The 24,864-nt window shown below is 28.5% G+C and overlaps 1 protein-coding gene across 1 annotated transcript in view; it reads left to right on the top strand.

The window, feature by feature from the left end:
* LOC107450855 (uncharacterized) overlaps nucleotides 1-24,123 on the top strand; it is a 77,504-nt gene extending 53,381 nt beyond the window's left edge. The window contains exons 3-6 of the mRNA XM_016066769.3: nucleotides 13,149-13,317; nucleotides 15,623-16,014; nucleotides 18,909-20,522; nucleotides 22,401-24,123. Of these exons, the coding sequence (XP_015922255.1) occupies nucleotides 13,149-13,317; nucleotides 15,623-16,014; nucleotides 18,909-20,522; nucleotides 22,401-22,867 (2,642 nt within the window). The 3' untranslated portion in view covers nucleotides 22,868-24,123. The remainder of the gene's footprint in view (nucleotides 1-13,148; nucleotides 13,318-15,622; nucleotides 16,015-18,908; nucleotides 20,523-22,400) is intronic.
* The last annotated feature ends 741 nt before the right edge of the window (nucleotides 24,124-24,864 follow it).

The raw sequence follows: 24,864 nt of genomic DNA, 5'->3' as shown, positions 1-24,864 counted from the left end.
ACAAACTCCTTCTTTTATTATTATAGAAGTAAGATGCATGGATTTTAAATAAGAACAAGAAAACTAAGCTGATTAAACAATCGAATGAAATTAAAAACAAAATATATATTTATATTGTTTAAATATATTGTTTAATCTAAAAAAAACATTTATAATGTTAAATTCCGTAAAATATAGCTTAGTATTCAATGTGTTTTAATTTTCTTGTTATTATATCATGAGTTACGCTTAAATACATTACAGAATAGCACATTAACTCCTTAAAAAACAACATAAACAAACTATGACCTTGCATTTTTTTAAAACCAACTAATTTGTGCTTCCCTAAAAAGGTGAAATGAGCAAAAATTTAGGAAAAATACCGAATTGGTGTTTTATTTCGTTTCTTCTCCACGCATTACCATTTCTCCCTTAAGTTTGCTTTTCAGTTCAATTTTTTTAAAATTCCAATTGCTGTTGATTTTAAATTATTTAGATTTATAGTAAAACAATTTAAAAACAAAACTATAAAGAGGATAAACAAGTGGTTTCAGATAATGTTAAAGATATTCATCTGTTGACGTAGTCCGCTTATAAAGTGGTATAACGAATAAAAAATAATTAAGTAATACAGAAAACACAAACTAATTTTCTTAAATTAGAAAATCCAGAGAGTTTCTTACGACATCGATTTCATAAGTAGCGAAATGCAATTTGAGGATTGGAGAATGGTCAAGATGAGAGCTGCATTTTGTAGAGTGCATGGTGCTGGAAACTTTACTCAGCAGGTTGACTTTCCCTATAATTAAATACTTGTAGACAACGTCATGAGTGGGTCAGCCAATCAGGTTCGACACGCAAACGTGACGTCGCTTGTAGGTATCCAGTTAAATCTAACTTGAAAATTGATTCAGTATGATAATAAATCTAAGCCTTAAAGCTGTAATGCTTAAGACCATGCACTGCCACGTGATTCAGTAAAATCATGTGATCAGTTGCAAGTACTCAATTGTGAATTTTTCCACTCCATTAATAGAGATAAATAATCAGTCAGTAATTGAATGTGTAATAAGAGGCAGACCTTTTTCCCCCGACATTCACGCTCTTATAAAATTGATCTATACTTGTTATACACTTACTTTATTTCATCAATAATCAAACTACAAACACAGCGGATATTTTATCTGCATGCATTTTGAAAGACAAATGCTTTACATATGCTAATTAGAACATTCTGAATTTTCATTATTAAATGGTTTCCAATAAAAATCATTAAAAAAAACTTTTGATTATATTTTCACATACCTAGTGCAAAAAAACAATGTAAACGTTATTTTTAATAATAAAGAAGTGGATGAGGAAAGTAATTTTAAATATCAATTTGTTAGTTTACGTTAAAATCGAAATAATAATTGCAGAAACTTATTTTTAATCAGTTTTTATTAATCAAAAGCTTGTATGATAACGAAAATTAATATTTCAATCAAATATAATAAAATTGTATGCGTTACTTTTACGAAAATTGTATTTTCTGGCATTGTCTGAGAGTTAATTTCTATGTAAATGAAGAAGATAGTTCATTAAAAAATAACTTTTATTTTGAAAACATGTATAAAAATGCCTTCTTCATTTTTTAATTAAACGATTTGTATCAGCCATCTCAATTATGCAACGCCTATATCTGTTTATTAATTAAAAAGATTAATCACTTTTTAATTAAGAGCTATCAAGAAGATGATTGATTTTGAACAAACTAAACGGTTATGATAAAACAGATGTTTTCAACATTTTTTAATATTAAAAAGTTTTTAATTAATAATATATCATTTATTTTTGCATATTTCTAGGAAAAGTAATAAATTATCCGCGTACAAATGACTGCTTGACAAGTTTGCAATGTTTTACTTGTCTTTAATATTATTGTTTACTATCTTTAAGAATATATTTTAGCTTCTGTTACACCAACGTTCTAACATACCGTAAAAATGTTTAACTATAGTTTCAACAATTTCCTTAAAAAACTTGTTTCTTTATTTGTTGATTTTTTGATTTTTTTGTTACTGATTTTTTTACTGCTTTACTGCTTGTTTTCTCGTTTTTATAAACAATATTGAAAATATGAACTTAAAGGTGCTAACATCAATTTTCAAAGTTTAAAAAAAAATTAAATTTTAGCTTAGTTTAAAATTGCAATAAAAAAAATTACGAAGCAAATTCTAATAACTTTAAAATTTACTTTTCCAATTTTTAGAAATTTCTTTTGTTGAATAATTTGTTTTTCAGAAGATTCAGTAATAAGATTTATAAATTAATTATTATTATTTATAAATTGAGGAAACAAAAGAGAGTGAACTGCGATATAAATTTGCGATTTACAGAAGTTTTGAAAGAATGCGTTGGGGAAGAATGCACTTAGAAAAACGTTTTGATAAATCTACCATGCTGCATGTTAATGACATTTCTGATAAAAAAAAACAACGACATAGCTCTGCGTTAAAAAAATATATATACAGTATTAAAACTATTCATTTGTTTTTTTTTCTGTTCATATGGTTACAGTTAATAAAATGTCGTTCTTATTACCTCATATTTAGTAAGAAATACACACAAAAGGAAATTTAACCGAATAAGTGGTTTTTATGCCATGCTTTAAGGTATCATGATAGAATTTTCAAAATTTTACCAAAATCATTACCAAAACACTTTGGTTAAAACTACCGAGCTTTTTGATGCTCCTATAGAGCCAGATAAACGGTCAATTTTATCATATTCATGCAAATTTGACCATATTTGTTTCTCAGTGTACTTTTCTCGTTTTGCGGACAAGTTCAGTAAGACAATAATCTCATTGGTGTTGCAAATGACAGCACAAGTTAATTAAAAATTTCAGCAAAAAACATATTTGTAAAAATGTATCTATTTCCGAAGAGGATAACATTAATTTTTTTCATTTTAATATAAAATAAGTAACTGTAAAAGAAAACCATAATACTCAGCCGTAGACATGCGAAGTAGAAATGATTGAGAACTTATAGGGGATAATTTTAGTGACCATTTTTAGATTTAACTGATAATTAAAATCGATAAAGAAATGATGGGGGTAGTTTTAGAAATAATCATGGAAAAAATGGTGAATTGATGACCTATAATTAATTTAACTGACTGTTGGAATTGACCATTGGCAATTTTAGAAATCATCTTGATGCAATTGCTAACTTACGGCTTATTTATTGATTTAATTGATAGTCTACTGGTGAAGTTTTGTTTTCTAATCCGTTCTAGGATAGTGTATTTGGTCAATATACGTTTTAGTAGTCTTTAAAACTTTATCAATATCGCTTTGTTGGTGGCTTGACGTAAAATCCGTCTCAAGTCTTATATTTCAAAAAAATAAAGTTTATAAAGAAATGCTCCATGCGATACTTTATTTAACATCCAGACTTCAAAATAATGCAAACTTAATTTTAACATATATTTTTTTAAAGGAGCATCAGAAAAAATTAAATCGAAGCTTCTTTTAAACAATTTTACCAATTTAAAACAATTATTGCTTAAATTGAAATAAAGTACACGATATAAATGCGCGATATATATGTACGATATAAATGTACACTATATAAATGCATGTATAAATGTACTGAGAAAAGAGTATGGTGAGAACCAGAGAATGATAAAAATTGCTATGTCTCTTGTGCTATGTGAACATCAAAAAGCTCTGTGATCTTTACCGAAGCGCTTTGGTAATTACTTTGGTAAAATTAACATCAAATTATGTTTTTGTAATATCTAACAAAGTTTAGTAAATGAGCTAAAATTTGAAAATTTTATCAAGATACTTCAGATCATGGCATAAAAGGCAATTTAACAAAACTGTAAAGTATGTTCTCCAGGTATAAGCTATCTTGGCGTTTATTTTTTTTTGACGAACAGCACATAGCCAATATTTTTTCTTTCGAAAAACTATATTCTAAGAGGTAGCAAATAACACAAATTATAAGATGATGTAAACACAATCTCTGCAAGAGCCTTTCGTCTTTTTGAAGGGCGTCCTTTTATTTTTTTCCACTTTGAAGACACCAAATCCATAGCTGATGAATCAATGAAAAATAAAACAACCAGAGAAAAAACAACGAAAGTCGTTATAACAATAAAAAAAACAAGTAATTAACGATGAAAACGTAATAACAAATCTAACAAAACAATTAAAATCAAAATAAGAGCGTAATAAACAGTAATTAGCTCTGAAAAAAGCTGTTTTGTATTTGAAGAATGATAAAACAATTCGAAAATCTAACGAATTTGAAATGTCAACAAACAATGTGCGATAATGAACAATCACAGATACAGTTAATAAATACTGTTGCCAATAAAAGTTTCATCAGTGTGAAAATAATTCAAAAATCCTCTGAAAAAATTTATCTTTTTGGTTGGTAAAAACACATTTGCTATTTAGTTTCGTTTTCAGTATCAAATGTAAGGGGGCGTGGCATCCTGATTGGAAAACGAAACTACCTTATAATTCATCAAAAAATGATCAACAATGAAAAAAAATGATTTCAGCTTATAAAACAAACAGGAAAGCAATCAAAAACATTAAAAATTTTTTTTTGATATTTTCATCAATTTTTACCATTTTAAGGGTCCACTGTAGCCTTAAGATAAATTTATTGTTCAGTTTCGTTTTTTTACAGAATGTGTGGTAATAAGAACTGTAATTTTGGAAACCAAAGTTTCCAATAGACTGTTACCATATAAACAGAAAAATCATCAAATGAATTATTTAAATACCGTATATTTTTGTTTTATACTCTAGGATTATTGTTATTGTCTTACACCCGAAGTGTTACTATTATAGAGTGCGGTAATTTTAACAGAATTTTTTCCTCCGTGAACATTGATAAAATGCGATAAATATTTTAAGATTTTAACATGTTTCCAAAAGAAAAATAAGAACAGTACTTAAAAGTATTTCTTATTTCCTTAAAATAAATTTTATTTAAATGTCAGAAAATTTAAGTGCAGAAAAAAATGTGCACTTTGTATACATATGCACACATATTGGAGAAAGTGCACTGTATATTAAAGAAGATGCGCAGTAATGAGAAACGATGCACGGCGTTAAAATATTTCACATTGTTTTGTTCTTTACTGACTAAATTTCAGAGGTATCTTCATAAATAAAGAAAATAACTCACGCTAATATAATATCTTTAAGCGTTTTTACACTTTTTAACAGTTAATATTCATCCTTTTTTCCTTGATATTTAGAGAAGCATCTATGCTTTTATTGAGTTATAGAGTTTGTTTTGGGAATACGTCTGGGCCCCTGAGTAGAGATGTAAAACTATAATCAAATTACCTTTTTTCGCGTTTGCAAGATTTATCCTATCTTTTTAGTTGATTTTGACGCTTCAAACCAAAAACCTTATTATCGTTAATTTTATTAACTGTTTGAATGACTCGTTTTTTTTATTTATTTGATTTCGTGCTTCGGCTCTATTTAATTTTTTTAAAACGTCGCTAAAGGGAACACGTTTTTCTTTATCAAAAAATATTTTATTTTAATGAATTTTTTTACTCTCTATAAATAAATTCTCTCGTGGAATTAATGCTAATTAAAAAAAATAACCTAAGTATATCCAGTTTGAGATACTTGCGTTAGCTTTTAGAGGATAAATGAAATTATTAAGGTAAAAACTTAAGTTGTAAGTTTGAATTTTTTTTTCTATTCTACAAAAAGTCGATTTTTTATAGAAAGTATAAGAAGTATATCTTATATTTTTTATGTATGAAAATTAAAAAAAAATTTAGACACGAAATAAATTATCTATTCAAAAATTAAGTTGAGATGAAAAGGTTTATTTTACATAAATAAAAACAGGCATCAACTTATGCATTTAAAACTGAGTTGTGATGGTAATGGAGAATAGCATAACACATAATAAGAATAACATAACACATAATGAGAATTACATAGTACATAACATAAGTGGAGAATCTTAACTCTTTGGCGCAGATGGGATTCTGATGTCCCTTTAATATAATTTTTTTCTGACGCTGACAAGTAAAAATATATTTTTGGCATTTTTTAATCTGGAAAATCAGTCTAATAGTTTCCAAACAAATCAGTTAAGTAATCGGAATTATTATATAAAATCCATAATAATATAAAATCTCGATACTAAAATATAGAATCTCAAAAAAATAGTTTGAAAAAAAGATTTACTTTCACTCATATTCAAAAATTTATCTATCATTGATTTCGTAAAGTAACGAAATTTCAATGACTGTTTCTCTTAGATCAAAATAACTGCAAATAAAAGAGAATATGAAAAATTATTGTTTAAAAGTGTTTGAAAAATTCTGTCTTTATGCAAAAAAGGGTCACCGGTATCTGATGCTGTATTTCAAAACTAAAAATTATTAAATTGATTGAAAAAATTTCAAAATTATTAAATATAATATTCTCCACTTATTGTAACCTAAATTAGTACAAAATAAGGAAAAAAAGTATGAACAGTATATTTAGAGAAAATTCTGCTTCGAAGGGTTAATGAGGAAATTTCATTAATGATTACTAATAAAAACTAACAAAAAGGATTGTTTCAAATCAGTCTAAAATAATGTCATTAATGTTGCTTCTGTTATGTCTTAATTTTTAAAAAAGTTAAGTTTAAGCTAAAAAAAAACTCACAACATTTACAATAAAACTTTCTATAAAAATGCTACTTTTTGAAATGCTATTTTTTTGAGATTGAGTTTTTAATATTTTTAGACTTTCAATTTAAGTAAAATATGATATGTTTCATTTTGGAAAAAATCAGTTTCCAGTAATAACTTAAGTTGTTATATTGCTTTTTGATATGCAGTAAGTTATTACAAAAAATTTTAATTTTAATTAAAAATAACATGTTACACGTTTTTAAAAAATGAAATGCAGGAACGACACTAATTTTGATAGTAATTTTTTTACTATAAGTTATAGTTTAAGAGAATGAAATAGGACATACTATACTTACCGTTTGAAGCAAGAATTTTTATTATCCCTATTTGTCATAGTTTATTCATTATTTGTGTTAATTAAGGAAAAAAAGTGAACAATATTATGTTTAGTATTTTAATACTTTATCGTTATGAAATACAGTATGAAACGCCAGTGTCTTTTTCAGCGTTAAGGGTAAACTCTTCCTAATACAGCTCACTTCCAAACAATTTTTCACTTTTGCACTTATTTGCAGTCATTTAGATCTAAGTGAAACAGTATTTCATCATTAAAATTTCTTTAATTTTAAAAATCAATTATTGATAACTTTTTGAATATTAATTAAATTTTTTTCCAACTACTTTTTTGGATTTTATATTTAGTACAAATACAATTCCGATAATCTAACAAATTTTTTTTTCAGTAACTATTAGACTGTTTTTTAAAATTAAAAATACCAAAAATTATTTTCGCATATGATTAGAGTGTCAGAAAAACTATATAAGAAAGACATTAGTATCTATAAGACATTGGTATCTATAATACAGTCTAATACAGTGATTCCCAACCTTTTAACGATTTTAACACTTTTAACGATTTTGAAATTTGACGGTATACAATGAAAAAAATTAGTTTAAAAGTTGTTTACTTACCTATAATACACTGTGTTAAATAGTTTGTGATAATAATTTTGAATGTGAAATGAAATAATATGTACTACAAAAGCACGTTTATTAAGAGATAATTATTTCTTTCGACTAATTTTTTATTAGTTAGTAACAGTTATTTCTTTTTTTTACTAGTTATTAATTGTTAGCTTGTTTTCTATAGCTATTAACTGTTATTTTTGTGTGATTTCTTGTCAACTAGTTTTTTTGCTGATTGTTAGCTTATGTTTTTGTTAGAAATCCTTTGCTAATTTGTTTTTATAAATTTTAATTGCATAGCTTACTTTAATTATTAGCTTTCATTTAAGTTTGAAAGTTAATATTTAGCTTGCTTTCCTTTGTTAATTAATAATTTTAATAATCATTAAATTTCCTATTTATTTCAACATTTTTTAAAATTGCCAAAGACAATTTAAGCACTTCCTTCTTATTTTAAGATTGTCAGAGACAAGGTAATCGCCGAAAAAGTTGTTCGAAAGATGTCCGAAAAGTTTAAATTAAAGAAAAGTATATATATATATATATATTTTTTTTAAAGAATTCTTTTATTCATAGTATATGCTAAGTGAGAAATACCGGTTAAATTTTTTCATTTTATAATTTTACATTTTAGTTTTCACAATGTTTTCCTTTCTGAACAAATATTTCATTATATATATATATATATATTTCATCATATATTTATTTTTTAAGAACTACATAGCACAAAATTTTTAATTTCTTAGGAAATAAGAAATGGCTGATGATAAAAATATTTTCAAAAAGTTAAAAACGATAAAATATTTAAAAAGTCTTTTTAATTGGTAGTGTCAAGTTTTTATAAATATTTATTTGTTTGAAAGCGATTAAATACTTGATTTGAAATGCTTAAAATACTCTTTTTAATGCAAATTAAGCAAAAGGAGAAACATCAAAAATTTATGGATTGAAAAAAAATTGTACTTTAAATAATCAAACTTAAAATACTATTATCTTATTTCCTGAAGAAGTTTAAAATACCATGCGCAATCTGTTTTGATATTGTAAGAAAATTTGAATGTTTCTGAATATATTGTTAAGTAGACTAATGAGTTAACATTAATTAATTCCCAAGTATTTAGCATAGATTAAAACGCATGATAGATGAATACAAACAAATTTAAAACTTTCTTGAAAACTTCTTTCTTCTTCTCAAGAACTTCTTTCTTTAAAACTTGAATTATAAAATATGCAAATTTTCACATCATTTTCTAACTTTGTAATTTCAAATAACAAAATATGGAATTCAAACGGAATCAGTTAAATTGTTCTTGAAAAAAATTTAAAAATGTGTTAGTTTTGATATTGCTCAGCATGAAAAATTGAAATTATAATTAAGGCACCCAAACTTTCTATTGCTCTCCTCTATTTTCTATTGGGACAATATTTTCTAGATTGCGACATGAGACACCCCTTCATGTTTTTAGAGTAAAGAATCCAAATCAACAGAAAAAATAATAATATAAAAACGGCATGTTTATTCATAGAAATTTCAGATAAGTTTTAAAATCAGATTTGCTCTGATTTTGCAAATTGAATTATCGTGTGCACAAATTAATAACCATATTTAAGTTATGTTCTTCGAACTAAGATTGCATCTTTTAAGTGACGTAAGTCAAGAAAGTGATAATGCAATTAATAGATCACAATTTATTAAGGGGTTCTATTTTTTATTTCGNTTAAAAAATGAAGAAGATATATATACTCGTAATAAAAGAAACATTATAATTTTCATTGTGTCATTTCTAATATTTGGCGGAACATTTAACATTTTAAGGATTTGGCGGCACACAAAAGTGCCGTGGCACAGTGGTTGAGAATCACTGGTCTACTAGATACAATCCATCCAATATCGAATATTTTATAATTTTCGAAAAAAAATTATTTTACAGAAAAAGCAAAAGGCGAACTTTGAAAGTTTATTTAACCTCGATGAAAATGTAGACTTAGAGTTTGAACTAAATCAGGGGACATTCGAGTTAAAGAGATTCCTTATGGCTTCATCATAATAGAAATTTATTGATAGAATATTTCTAAGCTTACTTGACTCCTAATAGTACAATAAATTTCCATGTGTTCTTTTATTTTAAATATACCCGAGTCATTTTATTGTGAGAACTACCATCAAACACATTCTACTGAATTAAATATTTATTTTTATATCCTCATTTTGGCGGTAGCAGCGTAAAAATAACCTTCTGAAAATGAACTGTGAAGGAATTCGACCAGCATGGGCATGAATATTTCAGCATCCTTCATTAAGTACCATGATAATGGTCGATCGATATGTGTCGACTATAGTTGGAACAGGATTCATGCCTGCTCGAATAGATATCGAATCCCTTTTGTGAGGAATTTCATCACAGACTTCAAATCATGAGCATTCGAATATGCTTTTGTATTGAAAAAGATAATTATTGTACTGCCATTGATTTTTGAGTCACTAATGATATGCATTATTTCTATTAAAGTATTGGTGATAACTTCGTCGCGTCTGTAGAAAGATTGAATGAATTTTGTTTTCCTTATTGATTTGGTGAGGAATGATATTGTTATGGACGAAAAAAAAAGAAAAAAAAAAGAAAAAAGGAACGGGCCACCTTAAAATAACTTTTGATCTAAAGAATGTGTTAGGACTCAAACTTAATGATTCAAAAGGGGATCGTACTTTAAAAAACGACATACTTTTAAAATTCGATTTCCTTGGAACTTTTCTACCAATTTTGCTAAAATTTTGGATTTTGCAATATAAAATTACCTTCCTTGAATATGAAAAAAAATTTATATCTTACAGTTATAAATTTTATCGACTAATGTCAAAACAATTAAAAAAATTATAATAAGTATATATAATCATAAGTTATTTTCTGCAGGAAATTATCTTTTCATTACAAACTAATCTTACAAATGTGTGCAAAATTTGTTTGAAATCACTTAAAAAGGTTTTGAGACACTGCAAAATAGAGCAAAAAAAATAATATCAAGGTGTCCAACTTTGGAGCGCTCTTCTGACCAAACTATTGGGACCATATTTTCTAGATTGCGGCTACTCCCTACATTTCAGGGGTCTCTAATTCAAATCCGTCGATAAAAGGTATGTTTATTATGAGAAAGTATGTTTTTCGTGTCTGATTGTAACTTAAAATATCGTCTGCACTAATTAATTAGCTTATTTGAGGTCACCCCCTCAGAATTGTAAGATTCAGTAATAGAATGTAAAGATAATCGGAACGTAATGATCAAAAGTTATTCAAGATGGTCCATTTTTTTGCACACTGTACGTAGGTTACTTTAATAACTAAGTAGAAAATTTTATGTAGAGTAGGGAATTATAAAAAACAAGTTAACATTATTTCATTACAAAGTAATTTTCATCATACTTAAATTTGAAATTGAATATATAAATTGAGTAATTTTATTTGGAAAAATAACTGTACAGGGAAATTTTCTTAAAAAATAAAATTTAATTTTAAGTGGATGATTTTTTTCGAAATATTCATCTACACAGTAAAAAAATTCAGAAAATTAAAAAAAAGTTAAAAAATGCATTTTTGTTGTAAATATTTATATAACAAAAGCCGGGATAATGGTATGATGTTGGGCTCGTGCTCGTGAGAGCGTGATTTTGAATCGCATTGGCTGAAGAATCTCCGTGTATTAAATGGTTACCTGTGCACGTTAAATCTGGTGAGGTCACAAAGTCCTCCAAGTTCCCATAACAAATCAATAGCTCTGGGGGTACTAAATTGAAAATTTGAGACTGATCGGTCGAAACATTACACATTACACAGTACAGTCAATTTAAGACAATATATTCAATCACCAATGAATAGCAATCTATTTATGCCATAATTATTGATAGATTGGAGGTAAATATCTACTTTTTCAGTTAATACTTAACTCTTTCAAAATCAATGTGTTTTATTTAAAACAAAATTAATTGCTACATATCTTATCTCAAATTTGAACCATAGTTTCAATAATTTGAGGAATGGGAAAGATGCGTACAAGACCCACGAAATCCGTATCAACTTCAGTTTTTCACACATTAACGAAACCGTTATTAGTTAAATAATCTGAACACAACTTCCATCTCAGTTTGCAATCTTTATTACTACTGAATCTTTATTCAGTAGTAATAGTGACGAAGAGAGTTTTAGGCCTACTGAGGTTATAATGCATAGCTCAATTGATAACAGTTCTTTTACACATAAAAAGACCCGTTTTAGTAAGTAGGTATTTTACATATTACCGACTTAAGAGATTGCAAACTTAGTTTGGATAAAATGAAAATTGTGAGATACCTTATAGTATTTTAATGACTAATTAATTTTACAACGCTTTTTATTTTTTACATATTTAAAGACGTGTTTAAATAATTAAGTATTCATAACTTTGTTCTAAATACAAGGATACTAATTCATGGTAATATTTAGTACTTATAACATGGTAGCAATTTCTCAGATTGAACTCTTAGTTTCTATTGAATGACGAATATGAAATATCGTCCAAGGCTCTAAAGACCAGCTAATTTGACCACCTTTTTAATTTTTTACCTATTTAAAGACTTATTTTGGTAATTAGGTATTTATAACTTTGTACTTAATACAAGGATGATAATTCATGGCAATGTTTAGTTCTTATAACATAGTACTTATCAATTTTTCAGATTGAAACCGTAGTTTCTATGGAATGGCGAATATAGAATATCTTATAAAGTTTTTAATGACTAGCTAATGTGGAAATCTTTTAAAGTTTTATTATTACAAATTAAAAGCGTTGCTTTGCTCATAAGATATTTATCACATTGCACTAACTGATAATGCAGTATTAATTCATGGAATAAGTAACTAATTATAACACAATAACTAGTTATATAAATTAATTATATTAATAAATTTTGTTAATTAAATATGTTAATTAAATATGTTAATTAATTATGCTAATTAATTACATTAATTATTATACTAATTAATTATATTAATTAATTAATTACTTTCGCAGATTTAAGCCACAGCTTCTATAAAATGACGAATGGGGAATATCTTCTAAAGTTTTAATGGCTAGCTAATTTTACAAAATTTTCAGTTTTTTTAAACTATTAATTGACATTTTTTTTCAATTTGGTATTTATAAAATCGTATTAACTTATGCAACGATACTAATACATGGTAATGGTGAGTGCTTAGAACATGGTACTAACCAATATTTCATAAATCAACCGTAGTGCTAGTATCTATTAAATGATAAATGTTAATTACGTCCTGATGTTTTTAATAACCAGATAAATTTATAGAATTTTTACTATTCCATACATTAATAATTTCCTTTTAGCAATTAGGTACTGTCCAACTTTTCAGATTTACTCCAGTAGGCATTGAGGGGAAGGCATTACTAAAAAGAAAGACCTACTTTGATTGATCCAAACGCTATTGATTATTTTAAACTGAATATACTTTACCTGAAAAACCATTTATTAAAAGCTACATTTTCTATCCCAGATTGCAACCGTACCTTCTATGGGATGACGGATGTGAAATATCCCCTAAGGCTTAGCGAGAGGCGATCCCCTACCTGTATCTTGATGTTCGAAGCGGCTGGTGGTAGATATGGAGATCTGATCGAGATTACTTTCCTCTCCTTCCAGATTGGGACTTTCGATTTAGACAGGTAAAAATGTTTTTCCTGTTTTTTCTTTCTTCTCCCACTTATGTTAAGTATTATTAGCCGATTTCTCTAGCAGAAAATCCGTGACCTGGCGTCAAATTCAGAATGTTTTTATAAGCGCAGCTTTGAAAGACTTTAAAAGAGATTTTTTAAATTTATGGGTGCCCCGCCAATAGAGTGTAAAGTTCTGCATTCGCAAATAATAATTACATAGAAAATATACATTAAGGAGTGGAGGCAAGAATAATTAGAAAAAAAAAATTCTTTTTTAGGGATTCAACATAAATATAAGCATATTTATATATATTTATTATATTATAAATATAAACATATTTATTTAGAAAAATTTCTTTGTTTTAAGATGAGATTACTGTACTAAAAATATGTAAGGGGGAAACTACCAGAATATGGTAAAATTTACCATGTTTCTGTGTCTATGGGAAAAACTAAAAGCACGGTAATTATTATCAAAGTGCCTTGGTCATGATTTTTGTAAAATTAACAATAAAATATGGTTTTATAATCTGTGATAAATTTGTTAAATAAGGTAAAATTTGCTAATTCTATCATGATGCCTTAGAGTTTGGAATAAAAATCATTCATTCGGTTAAATTAAGTTTTCAGTTTTGTATATTTTGCTAAATGTGTGAGAATCAGTACAATAAATTTTCTAAGCCAGACTTTCTGGTAAATCATGACCATTTGAATAGAAAACTCTTTAAATGAATGATTTAAATACTGTATATATTGTGATTGAATTAACTAAAACCAGGAATGTCATTGCCATACAGTATGGTAATTTTAACAGAATTTTTTTGCCGTGTGTAAAATAATGCATAATATAATTATGCATTATTTTCAATATCATTACAGAATTATTGCGATCTGTATTTTTCAATGGGTTAATATATAATTTGAGCTAATTTTATAAAAAAATTATTAATTTCATTAATTATTTATAAAAAAAATCATCATAATTTTAAAGGAGTTACTGAACATTAAAATATATTTTTGAAGCCTTATATTTTGAAAAAATTCTAATACTTTACAGATTGAAAGTCAAAAAATCCTATTTATTAGGAACATTCAAGATAATATTTACACTTTAAGTAGATGAGATTATTGTAATAATCCATAGGGTAAATAAAAAGTGATCTATTACAAAAATATCGCGAACTGTTTTTTAAAGTGAGAAATTTTAGAATATTTTTTTTGTTCTAATAAAAAACAATTATTAAAACTATTATTATTATTAAACTATTATTTAAAACTTTTAAGCGAGCTAATAACTCTAAAATATTAGCTTTTATATCTAAATTCAAATTATTACTATTTATTTAGAACTAGGGCGTGTTTAAGAAAAACTTAAACACGTCCTTACTGATTTCTTCACTTCTAAATTATTGTAAATATCTTTTCTTGCATCCATTTTCAAAAACGTAACATTATTTCAGCAAGATAATAATCTCAGAAATTTCAATTTATATCAATACTTTCAAAATTGCAAGATTATAGCCTTTTCATACTTTCCACATTTTCTTGTGAATATTTGTATTTTTAAAAATATGCCATAAGACTCACTTAAATTATGAGTTCTATTCAATTCTCAATAATAAGGTAAGGTCCTATATCAAGTATACTTTGCAATTCATGTATCATTCATGTAATGAAGACAGTGAATTTAATTTCTAAATGACGCTTTAAGCTGTCTCAATGATTGGATCATTGCTCATTTATTAAATCAGTCAACTGGAAATCAATGTTGTCGAGTATGTACTTGACTTGCATTAATTTGATTTAAGACAGTTTGAAACGAAACTTGCCATACATCATCATCATAAAATGACGTGTCGACGAAGTAAATCTATCCTTTAAAACATGCGCATTTATGCAAGCTGTTTAAAATGAAATTAGTATAAGTAAAACCTTGTTAAATGACTGTCTAAACCAGATTTATTTGTGATGGTCTCATAACAACCATTTATTAAAATATCACTCTCACAAATCTGCGTGGGGTTTCAAAGGTACTAATTTCATTCGAGAGCGGGTGTAAAAAAGGTTAAATTATTATTGGCACCAGTGATACTTTATTAACAGCTTCAATGATTACTTCTGGTCTTGTGTATTAAGTACCGAATATATTAATATAGGTACTGTAGTTGTAAGAGTCATACGACCCCAAAAATGGAAAATTCTTCATTGAATTATCAACAATTATCCAAAAACACAATGTTATTTGATATTATAAGTTTGAGTTGAAGTGTATGTAAAAAAAAGTTCCACGCAATTAACTATTAATTTTTTTCAGTACAAGCTGCCTGCGTGGATACATGGAAGTTGAGGAACTTAGTCCATCTTCAAGTGAAAAGCGTTCAAGTCGAATGGCCCGTCGAACAAAGAAAAAAGGCACATCGCGTCGAAAGGAGAACCCACTGAAAGCCCACTCTGGATCATTCTGTGGCTCACTCATGGGGCAGTCAGCGACATTTTATAGCACAGGAGGCAAAGTAAAATTAACGATATTCGTACCCCCACAAGGTGCAGGACAGCCTATTGTGCCCCGCCTGTACCTAACATACAGGTTCTTAAAAAGAAGAACAGAAGATTCCTTCAGCAAGTTTACTGGAGAATCTAAATGCGATACATTGATTACAGATTGTCATTATCGGAATTGTGTTATAAGATCTCCTAATTTTCCAGGTGATTATTGAAATTCATTTTGTTTATCTTAATGACCGTTAAGAGTAATGTTTAAAACTATTTAAATTATAAAAATGTATTTATTAAATAGTGAGACCGATTCAGTAATAAGGTTAATTACTAAAATTAACCAATTTTGGTAATCTTCATACTTAATGGCCTTAATCAACCCTTTACATAGAAGCGTACATAGTAAAATTTTTTGTGGTATTCTCTCTATGTATTCACTAAACATATTACCATGAGTCGTGGTGGCGTATGGGATAGAGCTCTCGTTTTTCAATGAAGTGACCTAGGTTCGAATCATAGCTATATGGTTGGTTGATGTGAATTCCGCACCCGGCACAGTGCAGACGTAAAAATATCCACAGTGGTGGATGGATCATGTGTTAGAGTCCCCTTATCGTCAGGCTAACCGTGAGAGGTTTTCGTGGCTTTACTTACAATGTAATAAAAATGCGAGTTAATAAAAAAAAGTAAAAAAGTTAGTTAAAAAGTCCTCAAAGAAATCAATTTTTTCCATTATTTGATCCAGGAGTTCCCTTGTCTTCTGGAATGTCTTGAAAATTACAAGGAACATTGATAGTCACGAACTCAAAATTGGGTCGGCTGTTCAATGACGTTTATTAAAAAAAATACCATTATTACTGAAAATTAAGACGCACGCTAAAAATTGTGGCAACTACTTTACTCCAAGAGTAACTTAATATAAAATACCAGTAATGTTCCCTTGCACTACTTAGTGTAAAGGAGCTGATAGTCAGTAACACTAATTTTTGAAATGAAATAATTTTGTAAAACAAACATATACATAGCATTGTAACATAAGCATTATAAACATACGGGTAGCGAGAATATTAAAGCGAATTAAAACTCGGTTAAACTGAGAAGAAACGGATAGAAATTATGTAATGAAAGTTATTACAACTTACAGAGACTAAATAAAAATATAAATATCCTTATTACGCAACTAATAACAAACATATATTTCAAAAAGGCCGAACCTATGTCTCCGTAGATGTATGGTGTAAGAAATTTTGAAAATCTCACCTTGACTGGTGATTGATTGTAAATATTTCAGAAAATCAGAAAATGCATAAAAAATCAGAAGGTTGCGTGTTCAAATCACGTCCGGGTCACCAATGTGGGGAGAGTAGATATCGACAATGTCAACCTTCATCTATGAAAAGGTACCCACTCATAGAATCGATTTAATTTTTCTTATATACTAGTGAATTGTAATTGTATATTTGTAGTGGTAGATACGCTACATATTCTACAGACGATATAAAAAATGCACCAACGTTGGTGCATTCAGAAGCAAAAATATATTTAGCGTGTAGTGTTATTACGCGTGAATGGTGTAAAGATTTTCCTTTATAAGTGTTTTAGATTCTATTGCACCCATGAATTAACTTGAAAAAAAAAGTTTTTTTTTTCTTCACAGAATTGTTTGGATAGTTCGACATAAAATTAGGAGAAAATATACACCACAGTTTTTTCAGTTTACGAAAATTGTAAAGAATGATGCTTCAAACTATTGTAACAACAAACTGTGCTTATCAAATAATAAGATTGATCCAATAAAAATGCATTAAAAATTACTCAGGCTAGGTAATGTCCTTACACGAATTCAAACTTTCTAGCATAGAAAATAATGATTAAAGATTACAATGCTTTTAATCTTGAATCAAAGTGGCACGCGTTTCAGGACTTCCCGTGCATTTGCAATAACAAACTTAAACCTTAGTAAATTTAATACAGTCTTGAGTTTGGGTAATGGATAAGAGCCTGGTTGGGCAAGATAAGGTGAGAATATCCTGGCGAATTGTTTTGATAAGGTCTCTGGTTTATTAATAACATTTGAGTTGTTCTGAATGGTTCACACGAATTCCATGGATTGATTCTTTGAATTCCTGACATTTTTATTCCATGTTTTTCTTTATATATTAGGTAGGCCGGAAAGTAATTTTATTTCGGCTCATCGAATATTCGTTAGTCTTAAAAACAGATAAATTTTTTTTCTCGATCCATTTCGATTCATTTTTGATCCGGCATTGAAAGGTTGTTACTAACGAGGGTGAATACATTATTGGTTAAAAATAAAATCTTGATAACAAATATCAATTGAAACGAAACGACATTACTTTCAAGTCCAGCATCTCAGTATCAAAAATTATCTTCTGAAAAACATCAGTAAAAAAAATTTCGAAAACTTTTTCTTTTGTTTTCGTAGTAATTTTATCATGTAAAATCGGAAATGTTAAGTTGATTTATTCAGGTGCGGAATTCATCTATTAATTTTTGGTGATAATTAAAGGATTCTTAAACTTAAATTTTGTTATTGGAATTGAAAGATATTAAGATATACAAATACATCATGCATAATACGAAAAAAGTTTAATTCTCATAAAGTCACTTTTCGTCATAAATTTCTGTTTCAGTTTAATTTAACTTCAGTATTTTAGACACGTAAATTTCGTTATTAAAAATGCATTGTTTGAAATATATTTGCTGAAATGTTTGATTATCTATTATTTTTAAAACTGAAATGGTAAAGTGCAACATTAGAAAATAGTTGACGAAATGTTTGATTATTTATTACTTTTAAATTTGAAATAGTAAAGTGCAACGTTAGAAAGATATTTGCTGAAATGTTTAATTATTCATTGTTTTTAAAATTGAAATAGTAAGGTGCAACGTTAGAAAGATATTTGCTGAAATGTTTGATTATTCATTATTTTTAAAATTGAAATTGTAAAGTGTAGCAATAGATACAGCTTACTCAACTTAAATATAAGCATTAAGCTTTTAATACTTATATTATTCTATTTTCAACTTTTTTATTCTTTATTGCTTAAATTTTAAATTTTTATATTTTTTCACAATTGCAGGATTTTATCTGAGAAACATTACATGCCACTACTGGATACGGCAAGATTCGGCACCGCCAGGAAAAAGGGCCCACATTGAAATTTACCAAGTGAATGAATTTAAAATAAACATTCCCAGTGGTCACACAAACAGTGATCGAGTCAAAAGAGGTACTCTGACGTCAGATTGTGCTGGTGACATCATTCGATTATTCGATGGACGTACTTTAGAGGCACCACTTTTAGCGGAGTTCTGTGGAGCGGGTCCTTTACCCGCCATAAGATCAAGTGGACCAGATCTTTTAGTGCAATTAAAAAGTGCGCCATCACAAACTCTATCAAACTCTCACTTCGAACTGTCTGTTAAAATACATTTGGAACAACTATCCGGGCTGTTCAGAACTGCTCCAGAAAGTTGTTCCGTAACTGTTGATGGAAATAAGCATCCAGTTGGGATTTTGAGAAGTCCTGCTCATGCGGTTCCATCAGGCACAACATGTACTTATCACATAGTTGGTAAAAGACCTACTGATCGGATATGGTTATATTTCACATCTTATCACATGCCTGATTTGCATCCGTATACAGATAAAGAACATTGCGATGTTGGAAAATTAGAAATTATCTATCCAGTGCCAAAACTAAGGCATTCCCATCATTTTTACCAACACCAGCAACTGTTACATTTGGTCTCAGAGCAAAAAACTAATTATTCCAAGGCACTGGTAGAAAGTTTTTGCGAAAAAAATTCGCCAAGACAGTGTGGTCATGCATCGGATTATTCGGATTTAATACCGTCTCGACCGTGTAGTATACCTGATGAAAGTTACTTAAGCGTGGGACCTGAAATCTTGCTGAATGTTTCGTTTCTGTCGTCAACAGTGATTCGAGACAATGGTGTTCCCCACTTCACTGCTCGTTATGAAATAGTTGAAACAATGGTTTCAAACGAAGATGTTTCATCTCCACCGTGCATAGTAACATTAGACAGCAGAGATTCCGAACGCGGTATTTTAAAATCTCCTAAAAACGTATTTTTATTTGGTAGAGGCGGATCTAAAGATCTTGTATGTAGGTACGAACTTCGTGGTTCTTCAAACCAAAAAATAAAGTTGAAAATTAAAGATATTCATTTTTCCTCGACATTACTTTGCAAAAATATGTACGAACCAGTAGTTCAAAGATACAAGTGTAATATTTTAAACATTGGTAAATTTGCTGTGCTCAATATAACTGAAATATGGCAAAATATGCAATTTTTTGTTGGGTGTGTTTGTGAGCAAACGGAAGAGCTTATCATTGAATCTGTTGGACCCGCAATGAACATAGAATTTTTAGTGAGAGATATGGGACCTAAGGATGATTTTCGAACGTTTTATTTTCACCTAGAATACGAGTTTATTGATTCTTCTGGTGCATGTGATACTTTATCAACTCTTGATGGACAAGTTATGAGTGGCTCTAGAGGTCATATGTTCCTGAGTCTGCTTGAGCCAACACCATTCCGATGTCGTTGGTTGCTAGCTGCTTTTCCTAAAAGAGCACTTTATGTTACTGTCAGAGGAAGAGTTTACGACACAGAATGCAGAAACAAAATTTTATTTTTTAATGTTAATAACAGAGAACCTCACACAGGTAAATAATGTAATTTTATATTTATTTTTGTTAAGTGTATAAGTAAGCATCATCCCTCTTTTTTTTAAATGAAATGTATCACTATTTAAAGCAAAAAACAATGAGAATAAAGTACAAATGAAAGTACAAAAATGGACATGCTATTGTTTCAGTTCTATATACAAGAACCTTACTTAGTGTCTAAGCACCATATATTGGTAGAGAAAGTAAAGAGACTAACGCATGAAAAGTATTTTAACCAATGGTGAGAGAGGAATAAGTTTGAGCAAGGAAATGAAAAGGAAGATAAAAAAGCACGTGTGAGGGAATTTAGCGGGAACCCCAGGATGATATAGAATAAATTAAAAATGATTTCCGAATATTTGGAAACGGTGGGATACTAGAAAGATCATTAACTAAATTATTAGAATGTTTCTAAATATAGAAGATATCCCAAAAATCAAGTTCGGAAGATGAAGAGCAATGTTGAATAATTTCAGCAGAAAAATTTCGAACCTGTGACTTGAATTCCAATATGTAAAGCAACAGAAGATTGATTAATGTCCTGATTTTAGACTTATCTTTCGTGCTCTTTAAGTCGAAGTTAAAGGGTACATTTAGTTTGTTTACATAGCACAAATTACATTCTATCCTTTGTTGGACATTGCTATTTGTTAACATTAATGCTAACAAGCAAGATGCTTTAATTTCAAGTTACAGCAATGATTTTATTTCGCAAAAAGCGGAATTATGTAAATGGAAATTTTTTTCGTTTTGTGCAGGAAATTTAGAAATGTTTTAATTAAAATAATATTCATTGGTTGTTTTAAAAGACAAGAAAAAAATTATAGATAATTTTGCTCTCAACCATTTTTGACACATCAGCCATTTTTCTTGAGAAATGTGTTTGACTGTTTCATACGAAAGAAGGAAAGCAAACAATTTTTTCAAAAAAACATGTCTTTTCTCTATGACACTCAACTGAATGCGAAAGTAATGGTAGTAACGTTTTCCTTATAACTTTATGTATTAAGATGGTGTCTTCTGGTATACTAATTCTTGGCATAAAGCTAACATTACTCACTCATTTACTCGTAGCAATAGCGATGATTTAATCTGAATTATATTGCTTTCAATAATTCTAATGAAAAATATGGATAATTGTTTATAGTATAACCATAAAAAGTATTCTATATAAATTTCGCGTTTTAATAATTTATATAAATTAGTTTTTTATGCAAAAGAGATGTAACTTGCTTTTTCAGAGTTATTTCAAAGATTAAGATGGTGACATTTGACGTTCTCATTCTTTGCACATTAATAAATATTATTAAACATTCATTTACTGCTATCAATAACTCGAATTTATTTCCTATTATAATATTTTCAATAATTCTAATTGAAAGTATGGATTAAAGTTTAGCACTGAAAAAATTAATAAATACAAACTTTACAGAATGCAAGGAAATAGAAATTAATTTTCCTTGTCTATTCAAGGTTTAAGATGGTAACTTCTGATAAACTCTTTCTTTGCATATTCATAACTCTTATTAAACATTCATTCACTGCTATCAATAACTATGATTTATCTTCAATCATAACGCTTTCAATAATTCTAATTAAAAGTATGGATCATTGTTAATGGTATTACCATAAAAATTAATCTTTTCCAATTTTACTGAATGCAAGAGAGATGGGAATTTCTTTTTCCTGGTTACTTCAAGGATTAAGATGGTAACTTCTGATATGCTCATTCTTTGCATATTTATAAAATTGTTACTAAACAATGATTCACTGCCATCAATAACTGTGATTTAATTTCAGTTGAATCGTTCAATTATTATTTATGGATCAATGTTAATGGTATCATATCATAATTCAATTAAATTTTTATTCTAGTGTACTGTTCTACAGACGAAGAACAATACGAATCCTTTTTTACCGAATCATGGCGAGCAGATACTGCCTATTTCTATCAACCAGACTTGACTTTTCTTGAGTTCATAGCTGAAGTACCAGGACAGTTGAAAATAGATTGGCTTGAAGTCATTCGCCCGGGGCCCAATCACTGCCCCCTCGAATGTCCCGAATTAGAAGCTTGTATTGGTGCTGATTTAGCTTGTGATGGTATCCGCCATTGCCCAACAAGTGGAAACGACGAAACTCCTGAACGATGCACTCAATTTCCTTTATATACTGTCGTGGTGTCTTCTTTAGCAGCTGTTGTAGTTGTTACGATAATTGTTTTGGGCATTATCATCAAGATAAGACATATCTCAGCGTCTGATAAGACAGTGATTCCTCCACCAGACATGTATAAAAATAATTACAAGCGTCCGCCTCCCAATAAGTCTCCCATAAGGTAGCAGTATGCCGAAAGGTTCTGGATCGCGGAACCTTTTACAGATGACCAATTTTTAGAGCTCTACTTACCACCGCCCCCTAATTTTCGCGGTGCAGATTATGATTCTGACGCTATTTATTCCGAAACAAAAGTGTGATCTTATAATTGTGGATTTTACAAGGTGTTCTCTAAACACCTTCCTTGCACGAGTTTTTGGATTCTTGCTCAAACATAGCTTAACCCTTTGATGCAGAAGTTTTATTAACATATTTTTCATACTTTCATGCTATTTTGTATTTATTTAGGTCAAAATGTTAGATTTAGCATTTTAATAATTTATGGTTACGCAATACATGTCTTTTTCTGCGTTAAATAAAAATCTTCCAAAACATAATTTTTCAAAATTGAACTTATTTACAGTTATTAAGATCAAAGAGAAACAATTATTTATAGTTTAAATTTCCTTAACTTACAAAATCAACTATTAGTAAATTTTTGAGTGTAAATGAATTTTTTCTCAAACTCCTTTTTTGTGATATTATATTTTAATGCAAATATAATTCCGATAAACATACAGATTTTTTAAGTAGCTATTAGGCTGTTTTTTATAATTAAAAAAATTATTAAAAAACATTTTCACTTGTAATTAGAGCATCAGAAAAAATACTGAATAGGGGCACTAGTATCCCACCTGCGTCAAAGGGTTAACTTGCATGATAGAGGTCATAGGGTAATATATAACTGCCTTCTTTAACATTTCATAAATGTAATGAATAGATAATTTTTTGGTTCTCTTATCAAAGATATATTCCAAAAACAAAATATAACATCTAGATTTTGACATGCCTCTATCTAGATTTTAACCTGTATGCGCAGCCTTGAAAATATATTTCAAATCACCGAAATGTAAACTATTTGCTTTTAAACGTTTCATATTTTATTGGCAACAGCTAGTCTTTCAGTAATATGAAGTTGAAGTATATTTCTTTAATTAGAATGTGCAATGTACGGTTCGAGTTGCTAATACGATGTTTGATTAAAATCTGAGCTTTAAAATAATTTTATTCTACTAAAATCTGCTAAACTCGTGTGCAAGTCTTGGCATTTAACTCCAAAAGTTTCAAAGAAAGCTCGTTAAACTGTTGATCAATGCAGGATATTTTTTACGCTCCGGGATCAAATCACGCTAGCAATTTTTGCTGCATACATAAACCCGAAATAACTCGGGATAATTGATAAATGGTAAACAATGAAATTCCAGAATCAAAAAATAAGAAATTATTCTTCGAGCTTCAGTTACAATTATATCCAACTTAAAGTCAATTTAAATTTTTTTTTTATACAGAATTAGGGATAATTTCGACATCAGACACATGCTTTAGAATTTTTTGTGCAATCAGGAAATAGCTTTTCAGGACTTTTTTTTGCATATTGTTACAAGAATGTACCTAATGATTTTGATAACGCTTTTTTCTCACTTTCTATTTCTTTCCTTGAATATTTATTTAGAAGAATTCTAAAACTTCGATTAAGAGTGGTGATAGCAGAACACTTTGTAACAGCCACATTGAAACGTCCAAGTTCTAATGTGATTTTTCCCCCACCGTTACATCCTCATGTGATTTCTCTAAATGAAATTTTGAAGTTTGAACTTTTCCTCAACCTGAAGCGCTGATGGCAAATAAAGGCTTCATTTAAAACCATATCCAAACTTCCATAATATATTTTATTGAAGAGTGAAAATATTGTTTTGATATCACTTTTACATATAGATTTTTAAGGAATGGCTGAAGTAGAAGTTAGTATTGTGGTGTTATTTTGTTTTCACGGTTACTTAAATTCAGTTAAAAAATACAGTTTTACTTAAATTCAGTATTCAAATTTGTTTAAAGAAGTGATTGTTCTGATTCAAACTCAATACATTCCAGGGTATAATTTATGACACAAATTGCGAAAATAAATAAGATAACGATTATTAAACTAAGGCTGAAATTTTTTGATGTTTAAATTTAAGTTACT

Source organism: Parasteatoda tepidariorum, chromosome 3 (assembly GCF_043381705.1).
Source record: "Parasteatoda tepidariorum isolate YZ-2023 chromosome 3, CAS_Ptep_4.0, whole genome shotgun sequence".
Classification (NCBI taxonomy): domain Eukaryota; kingdom Metazoa; phylum Arthropoda; class Arachnida; order Araneae; family Theridiidae; genus Parasteatoda; species Parasteatoda tepidariorum.
The sequence above is the reverse complement of the archived record's forward strand: the minus strand, read 5'-3'. Positions and strand labels throughout refer to the sequence as shown.